The sequence below is a fragment of the Periplaneta americana genome, chromosome 9 (genome assembly GCF_040183065.1).
Source record: "Periplaneta americana isolate PAMFEO1 chromosome 9, P.americana_PAMFEO1_priV1, whole genome shotgun sequence".
Classification (NCBI taxonomy): Eukaryota; Metazoa; Arthropoda; class Insecta; order Blattodea; family Blattidae; genus Periplaneta; species Periplaneta americana.
In genome coordinates this window covers 14,397,909-14,420,886 of record NC_091125.1, presented here as the reverse complement: position 1 = coordinate 14,420,886, position 22,978 = coordinate 14,397,909, and the positions used below count along the sequence as shown (strand labels likewise).

At 34.5% G+C, this 22,978-nt stretch overlaps 1 protein-coding gene across 7 annotated transcripts in view; it reads left to right on the top strand.

Moving 5' to 3' along the window:
* Positions 1-22,978, top strand: part of wb (wing blister) — a 1,096,738-nt gene that overhangs the window by 900,959 nt on the left and 172,801 nt on the right. For all 7 annotated transcript variants that reach the window (XR_011333780.1, XM_069834429.1, XM_069834431.1 and 4 more), the window contains 2 exons: positions 3,668-3,828; positions 22,544-22,682. Coding sequence is in view for 6 of the 7 variants with exons in the window: in XM_069834429.1 (XP_069690530.1) it covers positions 3,668-3,828; positions 22,544-22,682 (300 nt within the window). In the remaining variant the exon portion in view is untranslated. The remainder of the gene's footprint in view (positions 1-3,667; positions 3,829-22,543; positions 22,683-22,978) is intronic.

The following is a 22,978-nucleotide window of genomic DNA, read 5'->3' as shown; positions in this document are numbered from 1 at the left end:
CTTTCTCCATCCTCCTGTAACTTCATCCCACTTAGCCCCAAAGATTTTCCTGAGCACTTTATTCTCGAACACCCTTAACTTCTGTTCCTCTCTCAGAGTGAGAGTCCAAGTTTCACAACCATACAGAACAACCAGTAATGTAACTGTTTTATAAATTCTAAGTTTCATTTTTTTTAAAGCAGCCTGGATGACAAAAGCTTCTCAACCGAATAATACCAGGCATTTCCCATATCTGTGTTTAATTTCCTCTCGAGTGTCATTTATATTTGTTACTGTTATAATATACATATTTTATTTTTACTTTAGTAGTGCAACCAAAATAACCTATATCACATTAAATCGTAAGTTCATTAGTACGCAGTAATGAGTTACAACAGGGATCAGCAGTAGCCAGTGGGTTCTCATTTTCATATTACATAACTTGATTGACTTATTATCGAGTTGATGTCATTTCTTTGCTAAGGTTATCTTTACCCCAACTGTAACATTGTAACACAACTAAATTGGGTAAACTAATCTCTTAATTTTAGCCTTCACTGAGCACCTTTGGATGCTTTCAAGTTTTGGGTGAGTATGGTAATACATTTAAAAACAATCTTGGACTCGGATAGAGTTTGGGTTCAGTGGTGAATGGGTTGGGCCATGCCAAGCCTTAAGATATTGGCCTGTGCAGATCTCTGATATATGTGTATAACACTGATGGACATACATTGTACAGGGTATAACTGAGTGACTTTCTCAAAATTTGAGGGATGTAGAGGATGATAGAGTGAAGATTTTTCACCAAGGCATCCATGACCCTGAATGAGAATTGGAGTATCTACAGCACTGTGAGATGTTGCTTTTCCTGTTCTTATGATGACGAACTTTCTATGAATTCAGTAGGCTAAATAAGACATCAGAGTAGTTCGAAGAACTTTATTGACTTTCACATTTACAATAAGTGTTCAAAGTGACGACCAACAACTTGGTTACATACCATGCAATGACAGACCATGTTTTGTCTTACTTTCTGAAAGATTTCACGGTCTCCTCTTATGGTATCAAATACTGTAATGATGTTGTAAAAATGCGCTCAGTACTCTCATTTACTGTTTCTATTGGTGTTGCGTACACAATAGCTTTCACATACTCTCATAGGAAAAACTCAGGAGGGGTGAGGTTAGGAGAGTGTGCAGGCCACAGTTCCAGTTTCTCTCACTCAGCAATCAACAAGAAAAAAAATGACAAAGCTGATACAAGTAAACTCACCACTGATCTAGCTTTATTTACATTTTAAACAAGTTCCTCAAGTGATTGGCTCACAGTTCATAAAATGCTGTACATACTCCAATTCTCATTTCCTTTCCTGGGTTCCTTGGTGAAAAATCTTCACCATCCTCTACATTCCCCCAAATTTTTAAAAAGTCATTCAGTTACACTCTGTATACGAATCTGAGCTCTGAATTATGCTAGACTAATATAAATGCAAAATACTGGGTGTTCATTTCAAAGTGTGTCATGACATCACTGTTGTGAGTCAGAGATTTGAAGCGAGTTTCATCTTTTATGTCAGAGAAGTTGCCTATTAATCAAGGCGTTCAATCTGAACTTGAGAACGTGTACGGTATAACTTGAACGTCGTAGCAACAGATGGCGGTCTGTACTGTCTGTGTGCTACCATAATCTCTTTCGAACTGTGTTTTGCGCGGCTAAGTTGTACGCAGGGTATTCGTTATCATCGGTTGCGTATGGCAACATTCCAAAATCAAATCAAATGCTCCGTGTCCATGTTGACCGTCGAAGTTAATGTCAACAAATACGTAAGAAATCACCTTAACCCTCTCCCCATATCCCGACAGTAAGAAAAAAACCCACCTCAGTACATGTTTCCAAACAGTTCACATTCCTGCCACTACAGGTGTTACCGTACATTTCAGTAAGTACTCTTAAGAATGAAAGCCGTACTTGCTATGCAACTTCTCTGACACATAGGTAATACACCTCTGCGGAAGTGTAGGAAGATTGAATTCTCTAGGCTCATCGACTAGCCATATGACGGCATACAGCGAGCCATGACACACTTTGGACTGAACACCCAGTATATATATATATGGGTCATTTGCAGAATTTGTGTAACAAATGATGTCCATCAATTCTTACCCTTCCCATTATTGCATTTATAACGATAGAGTTATAAATTCCTAACAGTGAGTAGTTTTAATACTAATGTAGTAAACGTCACAAGAATTATTTCCTTCATATGAAATATTTCACGAGAATAAAATAAAATTCTCGTAGTGACAGCTAAAATGCCATGTCCACATTAGTTAAGTTTTTAAAATTGAGCATGTTTATGTCCAGATAAAGGTTTTTTTAATAATGTAATTGAGAAAAAAATTAAAGAAACATTTGATATTATCAAAACTTCTTCATTTATGTCTGAGTTTATATTTCCTTAAATATGATTACATCATTACTCTAGTCCATTAAGTCAGTCTGGTCTGCTACACCATTCTGTTCCTATGGATACACAGTTGAAAAAGAAATCCCACAGATATCAGCACAAGCCAAGATGATGCACAAAGACCCATTTTGATTGTACTGCTATGTTCACCCATTTTGATTTGGCGAGTTTGTGTGTCATACTCTTGCTTCATGTTTTAGTTTAAGCATGCATTTTTACTCTGTCAGATCTGTTTGTGTTGTGTTTTCCACAAATAACAACATATGTCAAGATCATGAGGACATAATAGTACACGAATCCAGTAGTGAAGTTGCTATTTTGAAGAATTTTAAGCAAAAAAATTTAGGTTAGCACATGCTTGTTTGCTTTGTCAAGTCTGTTGCCTGTTAGATCTGTTACTCCATGTCATGTCTGTTACATCATTCAAAACATTGCTGTAAAGCAAGGTGAGTGTACAGTGGCTGATTACTATGGCAGAGACATTGCACTATATTAATATATGCAGAATATGCACTAAATAGTACTTTAATTTTGATGTTCTCAATCGCCCATTTGTTATACAAATTTTGCAAATGACCCATATATATATATATATATATATATATATATATATATATATATATATATATATATATATATATATATTGGTAAGAGATAGGGCTTACCATTGTGTATAGTGGTGCTCACTTTTCTCGATATAAGAGACTTCAATTTTGTACTTTACAAAAGTGATGATTGCTACATTTTATTAAAAATTACATTTTTTATATTTTCTATTAATATTCATTGCAAGAGTAATTTTCTTCAAGTTTATTAACTTCCGCTATAAGAGATTATTATTAACTATTATTATTATTATTATTATTATTATTATTATTATTATTATTATTATTATTGTTGTTGTTGTTGTTTTTGTTTTTGTTGTTGTTGAGAAAATGTATACCTTATGTTCTGTGTATAAATATTAAGGGCCTTATTCATAGACATTTTTAGCGCGGGCTTCCGGTGGATGATCAGCGTTTTTCGTATTCATAAACCAGTGTTAGCGATAGGATATGATTTGAATTCTGTACTAGTAACCAGTGGATAGCTGGGCTAGCTTAGTACGCTCGTAGCGCGTGCTGCGAAATGTCTATGAATAGCACCCTAAAAGTGTGAATTTTATGTTAAAAAACTAAATTAAATAATTCTCTGTAACTCATCTACAGTTGCTTTTCACAGCACTTCCAAGAATTAGAACCAAACATGACGGATTTAATTTCACTACTAGAGAAGAAGGAAGGAATACTCTATCGCCTTAATCCGCTTTATAGGGAGAAGTATGTATTGAAGGCTCAGATACATGCTGACAAGTTATACAACAGATCTCAATACTACAGAGAGTAAGTCTGAGTTAAATTAACTTATCCATATACAATTGAGACCTTGAAATATCAAAGATGCTAGGTGTCACTTTTTTCTCAAAAGTAAGACTTTCACATTGATAGGACAATCGTCCCAAAAAAAAAAAGTTTGACTCTTGTTTGGTTCTAAATCAAAGTTTTGACCCACAGTTCATTCATTGTCGTTTCAAAGGAAGATAGATATGTGGTATCATCATCATCATCATCGTCATCATCATCATCATCATCATCATCCAATTCAAGCACTAGACCTTGTTGTCTGTTGCGGTCTCAATTGGCTCATGCCATCTTTTTAATGGTCTTCCAGCAGATTGTTGTCCAGAAGGGTGGTAATGTAGCATTGTCTTTGGCCATCTTTCTGTTGACATTCTCTCGACATAGGTCTACTGTTTCCAATTAACTTTATAGATTTGAAGAAAATTTAATATAATTTATGTTGGACATTCAATTCTTCCAAAATTTCTGTATTTCGTTTTCTATGCCAAAGTGTGTATCATGCTATTTTCCTCATGAATTTCAATTCGTTGGTAGTTATATGTTGAACATCTTTTTTGGCAAAGTCCAGCTTCTGATCCATAGACTGAAATAGGTCGTGGTCTCCTAATTGATAATTGAGGGTTAATTGAATGTTTGTCACTTGATGATCTTTGCAACACCATCTGTAGTCTGGTCGATATTAAGATATAGGAAACATAACGGACTATAATTTACTACTGAACTCAGTCCTGAAAACCAAAATATCATTTGCTGCCTTAAACTAACTGACATAAATACAATACAAATCTGGCTTCCAAGTATAGCTCCCTGTGAAGCCGACTTGAATAATTTCAAGAGAAAAATTGTCCTGGAGCTGGGTATCGAACCTGGGACCTTTGGCTGAGCGCGTCAATGCTCTTCCGACTGAGCTACCCAGGAACTGTACCAGACACTAGCTCAAATTTTCCCTTTATATCCACATACCTCAAGTGGACTGACAAGATATCATGCCCAACATTGAGTGCACACAAACTCTGTGTGACTTGAATTGTGGTTTTCTGTTAACGAACAGTGACGTATATTATGCAAATCTGGCTTTCAGGTATAGCTTCCTGTGAATCTGACTTGAATAATTTCAAGGGAAAAATTGTTCTGGAGCCAGGTATCGAACTCGGGACCCTTGGCTGAGCCCACCTATACTTTACCGACTGAGCTACTCAGGAACTGTCCCGGGTTCGTTAACAGAAAACCACAATTGAAGGGTTCAGAGCTATAGTGGGCCAAGCGCCATTTATTAAAAACGGAGAAAGCAAGGGTTAAATTTAAGTGGATACCATAATTTAATGAAGATTGACATATCATTTAGTTTTAATGTGTATACTTTATATTACTTGCTATATGTTTCATTGAATTATAGTATTCACTTAATTTTAACCCTTGTTTTCTCCGTTTTTAATGTATGGCGCTTGGCCCACTATAGCTCTGACCCCTTCAATTCAAGTCACGAAGAGTTTGTGTGCACTCAATGTTGGGCTTGACGTCTTGTCAGCTCACTTGAGGTATGTGGATATATAGGGAAAAATTGAGTGGTGTCTGGTACAGTTCCTAGTCGGTAGAGCATTGATGCGCTCAGTCAAAGGCCCTGGGTTCGATACCTGGCTCTGGAACAATTTTTCACTTGAAATTATTCATAAATATAATTCACTTATTGAACTCAGTCCTGAAAGCCAAAATCCAATTGCTGCCTTAAACCTGACTTAAATACTTACAGGGTTCTTAGGTAAGAGTTTGTGTGCACTCAATGTTGGGCTTGACGTCTTGTCAGCTCACTTGAGGTATGTGGATATATAGGGAAAAATTGAGTGGTGTCTGGTACAGTTCCTAGTCGGTAGAGCATTGATGCGCTCAGTCAAAGGCCCTGGGTTCGATACCTGGCTCTGGAACAATTTTTCACTTGAAATTATTCATAAATATAATTCACTTATTGAACTCAGTCCTGAAAGCCAAAATCCAATTGCTGCCTTAAACCTGACTTAAATACATACAGGGTTCTTAGGTAAGCCAAACATTATTGCTAAAGTGGTATGTTTATACCACATAATAATAATCCGTGGTGCTACAGCCCGTGAAGGGCCTAGACTGACCAGCCGGCTGCTAGCCTCACCCCCACATGCCGAAGCAGAGGTGGACGATCATCCAACCAGAATGGAGGTATCGTGTGGTTAGCACGATGATCCTCCCAGCCGTTACAGCTGGATTTATACCACAAAGATATGATAAAAAATGGAATTAAATAATTCTGTCACAATGTGGATTTGAACTCATGACGAAATGATTATAGAGCCTAAGCTCTAGTTCTGAGCTACTTTATAGTCTTGAAGACATGCGCCTAAGTAGATATATCTATCGTAGGGGGCATTTCGAACTTACGATAATGCAGTGGTGGCTCGTGATTTCTGAACCAGGTGGTGCACAACAGCCTATGAACTAAAGACAAATTTATTTGTTCTAAAAGAAATTGCAAAAATGCATGTAACATTTTAATTTCAATTAATAGATCGTTGCTCAGTGAAATCATAAAGCAAACATTTAAATGGCAAAATAGTGAATCTATCCTAACAAATATAGCCTACTGCAACAATGTAGAAATGTTTTACAAAATATTATTAATATAGCAGTAGATTAATAACAATATTAGTACAGAGATAACATCATAGAAAATATAATAAAACTAATAATCATGCTGTACAACTGCTACAGATGCAAAGATTGAAACCCTAATTATTTATTAGAGATTATTATTAATACTAGAAAACTTGATATGGTTCTTGCATTACCGGTATCGTGATTGTGTTCTCCATTTATAATAATTACATTTACATTCAATAACATCTCTCAGATGTGGCAAAAACAAAATCACTCTTGTGAAAAAAAAAAAGTACCTACAACATTTATATTACATTTAAACATCCATAACACTGTGTAAAAAAAAAAAAAAAAAAAAGAACTTTTGGTTTGTTTAAGTAAATTTTATGCATTTATTGGATAAATTAGATCACAAATAAGAAAAATTGGGTACTTCTACATTCTTGTAATCGTTTCTCTGTTCCTAGTGGTCAATATTGTAATTTAATAGTTTATGTAATATGTTGTTGTTGTTTTCTAATGCCAGGCGTTTGACAATAAAGTCATTTGACCTCTTGCACTCCAATATTTTTCAAAGATATTATCATGACCAGCCACTGAAGCACAGATTTTGAGATGTTCCGAATCCATTTCTTAGTTTGAGTTGCATAATGGGCAGTTAGGGGACTGATATATTCCAATTCTATGCAGGTGTTTGGCCAAACAATCATGGCCTGTTGCCAATCTAAATGCAGTTACAGACGATTTGTGTGGTAAATCGGGAATTAACTGTGGATTTTGATGCATAGAGTTCCATTTTTTCCTTTGGGATTGTGTTATCAAATTTTGTTTGTTGAAGTCTAAGTATGTAGATTTAATAAATCTCTTCACAGAGTAATACGTAGATTTAGTAACAGGTCTGTAAGTAGCAGTGCTGCCCTTCTTTGCTAAAGCATCCGCATTCTCGTTTCCCAGGATTCCACAATGGGATGGTATCCATTGGAATACAATTCTTTTATTGAGTGATATTAATTGAGAGAGTATTTTAGTTATTTCTGCTGTTTGAGATGAAGGTGTGTGTTTAGAGACGATTGATAGAATAGCTGCTTTGGAGTCTGACAATATAACTGCATTCTTAAATTTATTGATGTGGCATAGAAGATTCCTCAGACACTCACTTATTGCAATGATTTCACCATCAAAACTTGTTGTTCCATATCCAACAGATCTATAAAGTGAGAAGGGACAGCACGTAACACCTGCACCGGCACCTTGTTCTCTGGAGATCAAGGATCCGTCGGTGTATAAATGAAGCCAGTTTTGTGGAGGGTACCTAATATTAATTGTCTCTAAAGACAATTGTTTCAGTATTTCAGTGCTTACTTCTGATTTCAGTATTTCTTCTGTTAAATTTAGATTATATTCTATATTTAATAGCGTTAAAGGGTTTGGTTTAATTTGTAAGTTTTCTTTTAAATTCGGGATATTGATTTTCTATTTTAATTCTTGAACAATGGATATGAAACTTTTTTGAGTTTTCAATCTACAGAGAGGACTGTATGAATGCCAATTGTTTCCTGGTAATCTGATAAGTTTTTCATATTGAATCAGTGCGTTTTCTTCTATTGTCATTTTGATGCTGTTAATATTAGTGAGGAATCTCATAGAATCGATTGGAGTTGTAATATTTATGTAATATTTGCTTAGCACATCTTCTGTATTTTTTGTAATATTCAACTTATATTTATAGAGTTAATCTAATTGACTGCTTCACAGACAAGGCTGATTAATGACGGTGTCTCCCAGTGATTTTAAGCATGATCCAGACTGATTTTTTACGTGTGTGGGTTTGTGTGTGGGTCTTCCTTACCTCCAGAGTGGTGAAGAACAGAATTAACTATGCCAACAACTTCCACTCAGCCTACAAGTCATATTGCGGTGTACCTGTGGATGATCAAGACAAAAAATGGGTACCACATGTTGTGTGTAGGAGCTGTAGATTCATTCTCGAGGCCTGGTACAGAGGAGAGAGAGCAGAAGAATGAAGTTTGGTATGCCTCTAATCTGGTATGAACCAACAAATCACCTGCATACCTGCTATTTCTGTGTTGTTGACTTATCCCATCACAGAAGAGGTACGAAAACAATGTGTTCGAATATCCGGACCCACCATCATCACTCAGGCCTATTGCACACGACGAGGAGCTTCTGGTTTCTCCTCCTTCAGGATGGCAGTAGTCTAACTTTTCCAATAGTGAATCGTGTCAGAGAGGAAGAGGACTTCTCAGAGGATGTAGAGGCTACAACTCACTTTCCCACTCAAAAGGAGTTAAATGATTTAATCAGGGACTTAGGATTAATAAAATCGTGTGCAGAACTTTTAACATGAAGATTAAAAGTAGTGGAACATTTTGGACTAGAGCTGCAAGGTATCCGGACAAGAGGAAGTGTCACCAAACGTTCTCGCAATACTTCACTCTCGCTGACAAACTGTGTTATTGCCATAATGTGGGAGACCTGTTAAAGAAATAGTGTTTCCCTATTATCCAAAGGACTGGCAGCTCTTCATTCACAGTTCGTGCAAGAGTCTGAAAGCTGTCCTCCTCCACAATGGCAACAAGTGTCCCTCAATTCCAATTGCTCATTCAGCCCATCTTAAAGAAGATCACTCCAATGTCCAGCAGTTTCTGCAGATGGTTGACTATGCAGAACAACAGTGGAATGTAATTAGTGACTTAAAAATGATTGTGTCTTTGATGGGACAACAAGGTGGATGCACAAAATATCCCTGTTTTCTCTGCCTGTAGGCTAGAAGGGATATAGCCAGGCATTTTCAGACCAGTGAATGCCCATTGAAGACGGAGTTTGTGGTTGGTGAGAAAAACAGGTGGGAAGTCTCTGTGAAGGAAAACAAGATTCTGATGCCTCCACTCCACATTAAGGTTGGCCTCATCAAGGAATTTGTAAAAGCACTAGATACAAATTCAGATGTCTTCAAGTATCTGTCTTCCCCAAACTCTCAGAGGTGAAGGTTAAGGGAGGAATTTTTGTGGGTACCCTGGTGAAAAAATTACTTCAAGATGATGAATTCATTGCGAAACTTCTACCTATACATAGGGGAACCTGGAAAAGCTTCCGTGATATAGTGAAAGGTTTCCTGGGTAATCATAGAGTGGACAATTACAGGGAGGTGGTGTAGGGTCTTCTGAAGATTTACAATGCAATGGGTTGCAGAAAGTCACTCAAGTTAGATGTCCTCCAGTCGCATCTAGACGTTTTCAAGTCACACATAGATGCATACTCAGAGGAATAGGGCGAAAGATTCCATCAAGACCTACAACTGTTAGAAAAGAGATAGGCTACCAAGTACAGTATAGTGAGCGGATGCTTGGCAACTACATCTGGAGATTGATCAGAGTCTGATGTAAGGTACAAGAGAAAAAGTAAGAAAAGAATACATTTTTAGACACTGTGAATATCTTTCCATGATGTGTAAGTGTTTTAACCTACAAAAGGGAGAGTAGGAAAAAATACTTCTTTAGACACTATGTGTATGCATTTTTATGACGTGTAAGTGTTTTAATGTACTTTAATAACTTCTGCACATTTGCTCAGCCCCTGTATAAGTTTTCTGCCTTAATATAGAAAAAAATTATTATTGTAAACTCACTTATATTGTACAAATGGAAGATATTATTTCTTGAAATTAAGAAAATCGATGCCATATCTCTAAAAACAATTTCATACATGGGAATTTGATGTTTTCTTGTGATTTGCAACATACTGAATTAGAAACACAAAAAAAAATTAACTTAAACAAAATCATTGTTACACAGTGTAATCTGCACTTATATTAATAAGTTCCTTACAATAGTTTTGAATTAGAAACACAAAAAAAAATTAACTTAAACAAAATCATTGTTACACAGTGTAATCTGCACTTATATTAATAAGTTCCTTACAATAGTTTGAAATCTTGTACCCAAACAATCTTAAATGGGCGAAGATCACTTGTGCACATTTCGTCACACTTCTGTGTAAAACACTGTTTTATATCAAGTGGCACATAATCAGATTTCTTCTTTCTGAACGAAATTTACACACATGTGTCTTTAGATGAGTTGCAGCAGAAGAGAATGACAACAAAGTTGAACAAAGTTACAAGAAGTCACAAGTAAGAATTTGTCCCACACATTACTCTTCATACCTTTAGCACTTAACTTGTATTCTTTGTTGAGTAGTTTCAACTTCATCACATCTTTTAGCTCGCACTCCATTTTTACTTGCCGGTAACAAAAATGAATGCCTAATGCTCTGCTTATACCATTCAAGGATTTATTGCTCGCGAGACTTTTACCCATCATGCATGTGCACTACCTATCGGATTATGCTATGAACTACTTGGCACTCTAGCTAAAACGTCCAATGCAGACCTCTGGCTGACAATAATAACATACAAATAAACATAACAAAAACTGCCTACCAAATATTCAATGTAAAGCACAAGATTGAAGAACTGAACATTTTAATAGATGGAACTCAATTAACAGAAGCAGTAACACCACATATCTAGGAATAACATTAGACAACAAACTTTCACTGGACCCCCCTGTTGATACTTTGAAATTGAAAGTACAAAAAAACATCAACACTATTGAAAAGACCAGGTTGCAAATGGGATGCTAATATGGGTATAATGAATAATATCTATAGATCATACAGAGTGATTAAGAAACCCGGCACTATAGACTAGTGGTATTCAACTGGGGATACGCGAAGACTTCTTAGGGGTACATAATATTAAAAATAAGCATATACATTTCATGAATGTTCAGAGCTAATGCAAATCGGTGTAGGGCATAGAATTCATGACATGGCACAAGATGATGTTGAGCAAATAGTAGGAAAGATTAAACTGAACAAAAGATTTGTGATTCAAATTGATGAATGGGTGGATATGTCTGACAATGCCGAATTACTTACATATGTTTGCTATTTTGATGTTAAGAAATGCGCTATTGATGATAAAATTCTAGGATGTAAACAATTACCAGAACATACAAAGGGAGATTCTTTAAATTCTTGATAATTTCAGAGGATCAGAATAACATTTGTCTTGGGACTAGCTTGTAGGTGTCTCCACAGATGGATCTGCTTTTTTTTTTTTTTTTTTGACAGGTCAGAAAAGTGGTCTTGTTGCTCCAGAAATTAACCCCAAATTTATTTGGTAACTGAGAAAACTTGGTCGCGAAAAAAATAACTCTGATTCACACAAAATGCTGAACGTTGCTGTAAAAGTGATGAATTTAATCAAGTCACGTGCATGAACTTCCGTCTTAAAAAAAAAAAGTCCGAGGAGATGGAATATAGACACACTCAACTGTTTTTGCACAACGAAGTGTGGTGGTTATGGGTACATATATTGGTTCACCTTTTTTAATTGAAAAGACGAGGTGAAGTGTTTCCTTAAAAAATAAAAATCTGATCTTGTGACGTATTTTGAAGAGGAAGGGTGGATTTGTCAACTAGTTTCGTGACATATTTTCAACCAATTTAAATTATCTCAATCTCAACTCCAAGGTTTCGACAAAGAAATATTTTAAAGTCCTTGGCAAAGTGAAAGTTTTATCTTGTATTGACTGCGTTAATAAATGGAATTTTGCAGTTTTCCTATCTCTGAACATAGAGGATGAAATGAAATTAGTATTGCCGATGGAGTTTTGGAAATAATTAAATGCCACCTAGAAAATTTCAGATACAGTTTTTGAAATACTTTCCAAAAATTGAGAAAGAAGATATCACACAAGATTGGATTATAAATCCGTTTTCCATTACAGCCATCAATTCCTCTGAACTTCTATTAAAACTGAAAGAATGTCTGCTAGAGATGCCTGTTAATAATTCATTGAAAATAAAATTCTAAAACTTGTCAATTTGTTACTTTTGGGTTGTGCTCGCAAAAAGTATTGGAACTTAACGATACTGCCATTACACACCTTCTGTCACTCCGCTATTCTTATTTGTGTGAGCAGGGTTTTTGTACATTGACATCAATCAAAACAAAACACAGAAATCACTTGATACTCGCACTCACGAAGATTCGACCAAAAATCGTGCAGGAAACAACCTCAGGCATCTCCTGTTTCTTTAATTACTTATTTAATAGCATTATTCTCTTTTTTATAGTTTAATACTAATTGTTAAGTGTAATTTAGTTTAGATAGTTATAAAGCTTTCGACGTTAAGAAAAAAGTATTGTGTGTATGAGGCTATTCCATTAAATGATTACTTGCCATAGGCATGCCTACTTATCACATAGCTTCTACAATATACTAGGCAAGGTCCTTAAAACCAATGCTTTTTTCTTAACATGGAATGCTCTATATGTATGATTTGAATTAAGCATAACTTTGGGGGTACAAGCTTGAGTGGAAAAGTGTTTCTTAGAGGTACAGGGAGAAAAAGGTTGAATATCACTGCTATAGACAAACTTCATTATTAGTGCAGATAGTGACAAATGGAAAGAGGGGAAGTTGTTGGAAATATCTAGTTTTCAATCTAATGCGCTTCAATTCTCAACGTTGAAAATGGAAAATGCTCTGTTGTCACATGTGCATTACAAACTGAAACATGTACCACTGCAACTGTTCTTCGTTTGTGGTATTGAATTACGTGCCTATAAGACACAGATATGGGCGCATTGCCAGTTCCAGGGCTTTAATTAATTCAGTACTGCCAATTCTGGCAGATTTTAGATGTGTATTATTTAAAGGCGAAAAATTATAAATTTTGTATTGTTAATATGTAGCATTTAACAGTTTTTTTTTTTTTTAACTTCTCATAATGGGAAAGAAACATTTCCTTATATTGAATTGTATGAGAACTATATAACTATATGAGAATTGAATAATTTCATTTTTGTATTGGCAACACTGCTAATTATCGTCATCATTTCTTAATTTATGGTAGTCTCGTTTTCATTATGGACAAGTGGCATGTAAAATATTTTAGTTACCGGTACTGCATCACTATTGTTGTTCAAGTCTTTGAAATTGGAACCGTGCTGTACTTTAACTGCCATTTAGCTCTTCATCACTTCACTTAGAGCACCTCGTTGTTGCAAGATCTTAGTTAATGGTAGCAACAATTGAGGACCGTTTTTGCAAAACTTGCTAACTGGAAAAACTAAATTTTACAGGAGAGACAAAAAACTGAATGGAGACAAGTAGGTTATAAGTGCAACCACCACACTTTGACACACTATAATGAAGAGAAATAATTCAATTTTACTAAGATAACTTTAACATCGTGTAGAGATGTGCTTTATGTTAACGAATCCACCAAAATCCCAATTTTGCAAATTTTGTAGTTAGCAAGTTTTGCAAAAGCAGTCCTCAATTAGAATATTTCTAGGTTTAGATACCATGGAGAAAAACTAGACATGGCAATGCCTCACACATTTGAAAATAGGTAAGGTGGCTACAGTAATTATTATTTTTACAAGCCAATAATTCATCTGAAATTTGCAGCTCACAAACGAATGCTGCTTGTCCATAATGAAAACAGGACTAGTATACCTAGTACAGTATGCTGATTGTAATAAAATAAACATAGTAACATGGTAACAAGGCATAAGCCGTTCTCATTGAGGCTCGTACCAGTGTACAGCCTCAATGGTGCATTCTACATTGAAAATTCAAGCACATTAGATTGGAAACTGCATATTTCCAGCAACTTTCTCCTCTTTCCATTTTCTACCGTTTGTATTAATAACAGAGTTTGTCTATGGTGTCAGACTTCTGAATCGCTCTATATAGGTTATATTGAACCAGTTATCAGATACAAAGGAGAAAACCGCCCCTCGCATATGAAGCAAACAAACAAAAGATTCAGAAGTATCAAAATAACCTGTTAACCCTTGAGAGGTCGCGCGTGTAAAAGTTACTTAATGGATCGCACACAGTCTAATCAGCTGCACAAAATGTAACGAAATTGGTATTTTTCACTAACATTTATTGATCAAAACTTATAAAAACATTATTTCAGTGTTAATCTATTCATTACAATAATTGTTAATGTGAAATAATTCAAAGAACTAAATAAAAAGAAAAGAAACAAATAAGATGGTCAAGTCCTACATCATAATCTCTAGAATGTGTATATGGAAAAGAACGTACATCTTACAAATATTACACAACTTCATCACTACCGACACTTTCTTCAGGATTAGCACAAGCAGTGCATGTTGACTGCGTTTGTTAGCCTATGGTTTATTTAAAGACACTCGCAACTGCTGAGGTTATATCAGCGTCGACGGTGTGCCGGAATTTTGTCCTGCAGGAGCTCTTTTACATGCCAGTAAATGTACTGACATGAGCCTGTTACATTTAACCACACTTAAATGTCATTGACCTGGGTCGGAATCGAACCCGCAACCTCGAGCATAGAAGACCAGTGCTATACCGACTGTGCTACGCAGACCAACCTATTTATGTTCTTCACATACTGTATATAGCAGCGACACACACTACATCTGTTCTTGGACTTACGATTTCTTTCCCACTTGCAGAGCTGACACCTTCCTGGACCCTTTTCTTCTTCAGATGCAGGTGATTTTCTTTCTTCTACAGTTTCAGTAATTTCTCTAATATTTCTCCTCTGTTGACGTTTCAGATTTGCAAGTTGATGTCTTTCAAGTAGATACTTTCTGCACAACTGTTTGCTAAGATTTTGTAGGAATTGCCTTCGAATCATGTCAATCTGACCAAGATTGTGTTTCAGTATAATGAAACTATTGATTTCTGCTATTCAGTAGCGTGAAGAACAGAGTTAGAGGCCAGCGGTTACTGGTCCTTACTACCGAGTACCTAGACTTGTACTGGTCCACCATGTCCACTCCTCCTTCTGTTGAGTTATGAAACATCAACTTGTAAGGATTTTTAGACTATTCAGAGTCTGGGTAAATGTCATTGGTATGGTGCATTGTGGACAAGAGCAATATCGCCTTCATTTTCAGACAGTAAAACAGTGTAGATTTTTCTTTGGTGAACCCAAACATACTGCTGTTTTTCATAGAGTGGCTTTGTAAAAAATAAAGGAGGCACCTCCTCTTTATTTTTTCGCAGCATTCAAACCAATGTTAACTTATAAGTTGATAGATGATCATATGCAAGTGCCACTGAAGTGACACAGTGATGTTTCTCCTGAATTCACTAATTGGCTGCACCGTCCTGTTTACTACAATTTTAGCAGAGATATCAACTTGATAAGGCTCAGCTGGCTGCTTACAGGCGTAGACTTCCATTTTCAGAGTATAAAAGGTTTTCTCATATGCTAGAGAGAATACCTTTATCCCATATCTTGCCGGGTTTTTCTTTATAAATTGTCTCAAACTGCACTTTTTTCTAAAGGATGGTAAAATCTCGTCGATCGTGACATACTAACAGTAAAATTATATCAGATAATTTCTGAACAATTTGTAAAAAAAAAAGGGGGGGGGGATCGAATTGGAGCAAGCTTGTCAACTATTCTGCGCTCTTGCCAAATATTTGAATCATCAAATCTCAGGGTTGTGATCAGGAACTTAAATCTTCTCACATTCATATAATTCCTGAAATTAGGAACTCCTGTCTCATCAGTAGACCAAAACTCAAACAGGTTTAGATGAGCTGCTGTCAATACTCCAGCTATATAGAGAAAACCTGTGAAAGCTTCAATTTCAATTCTCACAGCATTGTGCGTATCCCTAGGACGAATATAATTTGGTCGCATTTTTATATTTATTTTATTAGTGAAGTTAACGATTTCATCAATGATAGCATCAATAAAAGGTAATTTCCAGCACTCTAAAGAGTGAATACATTTCTTGCTACCAGTTTTACACCAGGCAAAATCCTTACTAAATTATGTTCAGCAACTCGTCTGTTACGTAGTGAGCAGTGCATATTCCAGCTTGTTACTCCATCTTTTTCTATATACATACTTACATTAGAAGACAGGTAGTGAGAATAAAATAGCACACTATAATAAATGTATGTACTGTATACACGAAAAACCACAAATTTCAGAAGCTATACAAAATTCATAAGCCAGGTTACAACTAAACTGGCTTACGTTACGAGTCGCACACGGTCAAAGTGACCAGATCTGTATGAAAACAGTTAAAAATCAAACTGGCCAATAGCAAAATGCATGACAACAATCACCACTTATTTTGGGCGAGTCGAATGAAAGGTACCGAAGGAGTGAATGGCAGAACTCAAGTAACCTTGAAACAGGATTTAAAAGTTTATCACTCACGGTCAAGAAGACCGTGCACGATCTCTGAAGGGTTAATAACTGGTGCAGTCAAAACCACCCAAATGTAGCATTAAGAATAGCTAGCAACAGGAAACAATCCAGTCCAAGAAGACCACAGTTATTACAAGCCATTCAATCATATGAAAAACTAACTGCAAATAAACACAAATATACTTGATATCATACGTCATAATAACTCAAGTAAAACATCTCTGTCAACATAAAAAACCTCCAAAATAAAGTAAATGGATTTCTATCATATAGAACAGAATACAAAATTTTACTTGATGCTTCTCTCACAAACCCATTAAGGAGGTGGAATCTAAAGCGAAATCTTCTCACAATAGACCTACATACCGCTCGGACTAGGAACAAAAAATTTCGAAGTAGAACTAAGAGGAATGCAATCACGTTGCAGAACATTATTTATAGACCTCAAACAAGAAGGAAAATAGTAACACTTACGAATTAAAAATCAGCAATACAAGCAATAACCAATACCACTTCTAAAATTATCCAGGAAATCAGAAGCATGTACAAAATTTTGATAACACAAGATAGAAATATTATACTACAATTCGTCCCTTCCCTTGTGAGGCTACTTGGTAATGAACAAGCAGAGCTGGCAGCTAAACAAGGTTCTAAAGTCCTACAGGCACCAACAAAAGAAATTTCGCTACAAAGAAAAGCTACAGGAAGTGAAGCGCAAAATATACCATAATAGAGAAGAATAGAAAAGAGGAACCTTTTAAATAAAAAAATATGAAGCCATCAATAAATTTGTTGACAAGATTAAACATCTTCCATTAAGAATGGCAGTAGCCCTTTTCAGATTAGTAATAACCCAACTAATGTTTAGATGAACACCTCCAAATAACGAGAATAGAATTAGGAACACAGTGCTCCCTGTGTGGAGAAGATGTAACTTCAAATAAGGAACAACTGTTATACTGCAGATGGCTAGACCCAGGGAAAAAGGACTGAAAAGATCTAGTGGAACTCTACTGAGAAGCACAAGGACTATTGAGTGTGAAATCAAGCTCCAGGCATTTGAGAACAACATAACTTTTATGTGGCGAGAGGTAATGAAAATGATGAGTCATCAAAGAGCTTCGAAGAATTTGGAATACAACGTAAACATGTGTAGCAAACTGCATACAGTGTAGTTGCTGGAATGTTCCATTTAGTTCCATGTAGCTATAATACTATTCATAAAATAAAGGCTATTATTTTTATACTTTGTAAAATAAACTGCGAAAAATCTTTCTTCATACCAAAAATATTGTATCAGCTTTAAGCAAGAAAACTTGTTTATGTATATATATTCTATAATTTTATTGATTCATAGATAACATGATTGCTACATTCATTCTTAATGTTCTGGCATTGTAATTTTGAATATCAGACCTATGTTTCAATGATCTCTCTTAGAAAAATTTCCAAGAACAACCTCTGTAAGTAAAGATTATTTTTATTTATTTATTTATTTATTTTTTTGGTCCTACAGAATAAAGAAATAAATTAATATTCTCTGTAAGTTTTAGTATAATATATTTGTGTGTTTTTCCTTGTTATTGTTTGCACTAAGTGACACAATTCTGCTGATATTTTTGCAGTTATTCTCCATTAGTGAGTTATCTAAACTGTATTCGGAAAGAGTAAAAGAACGTATTTTTAACCATAGTCACTCAATACAATAAAGCATTTTCCTCGTTGAAACATATGAGTTGTGTTTACACTTCAGACAGCATTTCTTAGTGAAGATGGAACCAGTTTCTCGCCACTTATTTAATAATTTAACACAGTTTGAATAGTTGTTGTGCAGCCTCTAAGAAACTTCGCCAAAATCTATGTAAACATAACTCATGTGACTTCTTCTTCAGTAAATATGTTTCAACAAGAAAGATGAGTTGTTGTACTGTGTGTCTAATTATGGTTGACAATACTGTAAGCTTATTGCAAACAGGTTTTTTTATTATTTTCATTTTTATTACGTGAAGCATTTATGTTCTTGGCATTCAAGCAATCTGGCCACACTTTCTGTTAATTCAGTGATGTCATCCAAGTGCATTGTGTCATGTAAATGTTAAATTGTGCATTGTTCCACTCAGGATGGAAATATGTACACCGTAAATGTAAAAGTTTATGAAAATTGTCAACTTAATTTTAATTTAATCAAATACTCTCTAAAAATAATACTGGAAAGTTCACGATAAAAGTGGTGAATAACTAACCAGTGCTATGTAGCAGAGGTTGTAGGCAGCAAGGATGACGTGAGGGATTGCGCAGTTACTATGACAGAGTTTTGTTCTTCAACACATACGTGATGTAAGTCATAAAGATTATTCGCATTGTTCTTGTACATAATGTCAGGAAAATGTGGAATTGTTTGTTCTGTGTTCTTCTGTAAAAACTACTCTTGGCAAAAGATGCTAGATCTCTCTTCAGATTTACAAAAGATAGAGATAGACGAGAGAGTCCTAGACAAAAAGTTTAAAATTAAAGGGACTTAGTCTGTACAAAAATTATAAAATATATTCAGATCACTTTAGATTATCGGACTTCAATAACAATAATAAAGTTTAAAAGTCAGGTGTAAGTAAAAATACGATGTAATTGGAAAAGTTTCAAATCAGTTGTAGGTCTGTTATGTTTAATATTTTGCTTTAATAACAGACAGAAGAGAATAGTTATTCCTTCACTGAATTTAAGAGCTCCTGTTCCGTAAACATGGACCAAATTTAAAGCACATTTGAAAGAACCACGAAGGTTCCAAAACCGTATTAGATCTTGCATCATGGAGGCTGCCAGTTCTCTGATGTCAAACAGATTGTTGATACTCCTCTACCATGTAATTAGATAGTCATTAGCAATAATATATTATTGATTATGTTAACTGAATCAGTTGCTGAATGGCATAAATCTACTTTACTTTCTTAATACAAAATATAATTTCTTGATAGTTGGTCCATATAAGCTATTTATGCTATTTGGCAAATTAATTAAGTCGAAATACCTAGATAAGTTTTATTTTATACGTAAATAAAGTTATTAACCCAGCTTTAAAATTGCTATGGAAAGAATTACATTATAGGTATGGATTTAAATGTTTAATAATAAGAAGGTTAATATAAGACTGCATAGAAAATCTGTTTTCTATTGTTCGATCTAAAGATGGAAACAACGTGACTCCGGCTGCTCAAAGAGCTAACATTAGGCAACTATGACGAATCATTTCCTAATCTTTTCTGAAAGAAACAACTGTGAAGTTAATATTTGTTTTTGCTTACTCAAGAAAGGAGACATCGAGGCAGCTAAATTGAATTTTTTCAGTTCTATTTGGATGAAACTGTCAATGATGGCAAAAATGTTAGCATACAAATAAGGTAATAACAACGTATTACAAGAGAATGCAAGAACTTATGTTGTGGGTTATGTAGTAGCTGAGTGAATCACGAAATCTGTCGAAGTTTTTCTTCAGATAGTCCAAATGATGATGTAACAACACACATTGAAAAAAAAAAAAAAACCACTGTAAAGATTCAAAAATGGTTTTCTCTAAGAATTTTATCTCCTAAGACAAAATTGTGTTCTTTTTTTTTTTAATTAATAATGATATTTGTAAAACTAGAACCAGTGTAAAAGAAAGAGCTATTTAAAATGGTTAAACGTTAACATTTCTGTTTGCAGACTGGGCCATATCTTCATTGATAAATATTTCAATGTGCTAATAAACTATTATATCAAAAATAAAATGGACAGCCATATAGTGTAGTTAGGAAACGAAATACCGGTAAGCGATGTATAAAAGCTGCTGAGTCATGTACAGTTAAATCATATACATTTGAAAATAAGAGAATTGTGCCAATTCATTTCTATTCTAATAAATTTGTGACTTGTTATTAATTTAAAATATTGTGAACAAAGCAATTCCAAATTATGCTATTGCTTTGCATTTTCTTATTGACATCAAGTGCACACCTCTATATGCTTTTCCTCACGTAACCCAGCATGCCACAAGGAGTGTATCAACAAATCAAGTTGCTAGATGGCAGCACAGTCACTTTTTGCCTGCTTGCAATGCTAAACAAGTAAACTTTCCAGTATTATTGTTAGAGGGTATTTGATTTAATACAAAATTATTATTCGTACATAAATGGGGATCATTAATAAATGCGGGAAGTATAAAGACAGAAGTAGGTAATTAATTTAACATAGTCTAGTACCAATAATTCTAAACTACTTAAGTGTGGTATTAATTTTTAAATGAATCTAATTCTTTGTGATGACATTAATTATTAGGCCTACTCATTGCAGTTTCAAACAACTTTTTGGCATCATATTGATGTGTGAATCATTTTGTTATCTCGAGACTAAGTCTTATGAAATGAGGAAGCAATTATGAAGTTTTTAACGAGAAGGTTCTGCCTTGTTAATTTTAAATGTGAGTTTTATAAGGATTGAAATGAAAATAATTATTAAAATTTTATTTCAAATGCCAAACATCCTTACAATCCCAATCATGCTCACAAAAACAATCACAAATAGCATAAATATTTCATGGAATTACGAATATAGAGATCCAATGAATCCCATCACATTTCTCTGCATTTCCTTAAAATTTTATGTTTTATTAGTTAATTTTGTTATCATAAATTTGCTTCCTTGCTGCAATAAGACTTCAATCCTTGTGATTAACTACCAGTATCAGTACCAGTATTCAGTAACACCCACACAGTATAATACATGGCATTTGCAAAGGTAAAAAAAATAAATATAATAAATATTTGCCAATTTATTTCATTAAAGTGTGTTATTCTTCCATAGGACAGTATTAGAGGCCCTATTATTTAATATTTATTTTTAATCATCCATTTGGATAACATTTAAACAAAACGTTGGTGGTTCAATTTTCTCTTAATTCCATTGGAAAGGGGAAGGTTGTAATATTATGAACAGAAGAAGCTGTCTAAGAATGTAGTTGAGGACAGTGAATTTGATGCAACGTTTTTAATCTTGTAAACAATTTTATTGCTTTGCTTGATCATTCATAAAATGTAATTTAAACCGAATGAATGTGAGAGTACATATGGTATTGTAATTACCATAATTATTACCTGTCTGTAAGTACTTTCTATATCTCCTAGTCTCATTTTGTTCTAATTTCGTTGTAAGACAAATGAGAAAGAAGTAACTAAAAATTTGGAATAACTTTTCACCAATCAGTGTTACTTTATACTACCAATACCGGTACCTTGTAATATCAAGTAACTGGCTTTCATGATATTTTTAAATAAGTACCTAGGAAGGAAGTTTCAATGTTGTACAATAATATTGTAAATACTGTAGATGAAACACCAATCACTTAAAACGAAATTAGAAATGTTACAAAATTATCCTGACAGTTAACTGCTATCCTAAATAGCTTTAGTATTAAATATGAAGCTTCTAAATTGGTTAGGTACCAGTTATGTCTTCCCCATTAAAAATAGTCTCGTATTTAAATTGACAAAATACTATATTCAATAACAAATCATTTGAGAGTTACCATTTTGACTGTTAATTGCCATTCTTCCAGATGGAACTATTTGTGCTGGAAAATGGTTCTTCATTTACAGATTTTACTCTGACTGGTCGTTATTTGAAAATTATGATAAGTGACATTTTGATTTATGCTAAGAAATAATATTAAGTTTAACTGCACTATGGTATTCAACACGAAATAGAAATTAATTTTAAAAAATGTGTAAATATATGAAGTTTTACTCATCTTCGTTTTTTATTATTTGTACAGTTTATTCAATGCAACACAGCGTGATGCAAACTTTGCTCTTCGAGCCAGCAAGGCATATCAAGATATTGTGGATACACTAAAAAGTGCATATGAAGCAGCCATTAATGCTTCTATTGCTGCCGACATAGCATACAAAAAGGTGAGTTAACTAATTTAACTGAGAACTTGTTTTAGTTCATTTGGTTTGAGATACATCTTACAACTCATTATTATGACATATATTTTTATATTAAACTAGCCATACCCATCCACTTTGCTGCACTTGTTATAAATAAATATAATTGGCTTACATACATACATACATACATACATACATACATACATAGTGTTCTGCCCAAGGGCCGGTCTTTCGCTGCAAATCCAGCTTTCTTTCCTATTTTCTGCCTTCCTCTTTGTCTCCACATGTGATCTATATACCTTAATGTCGTCTATCAT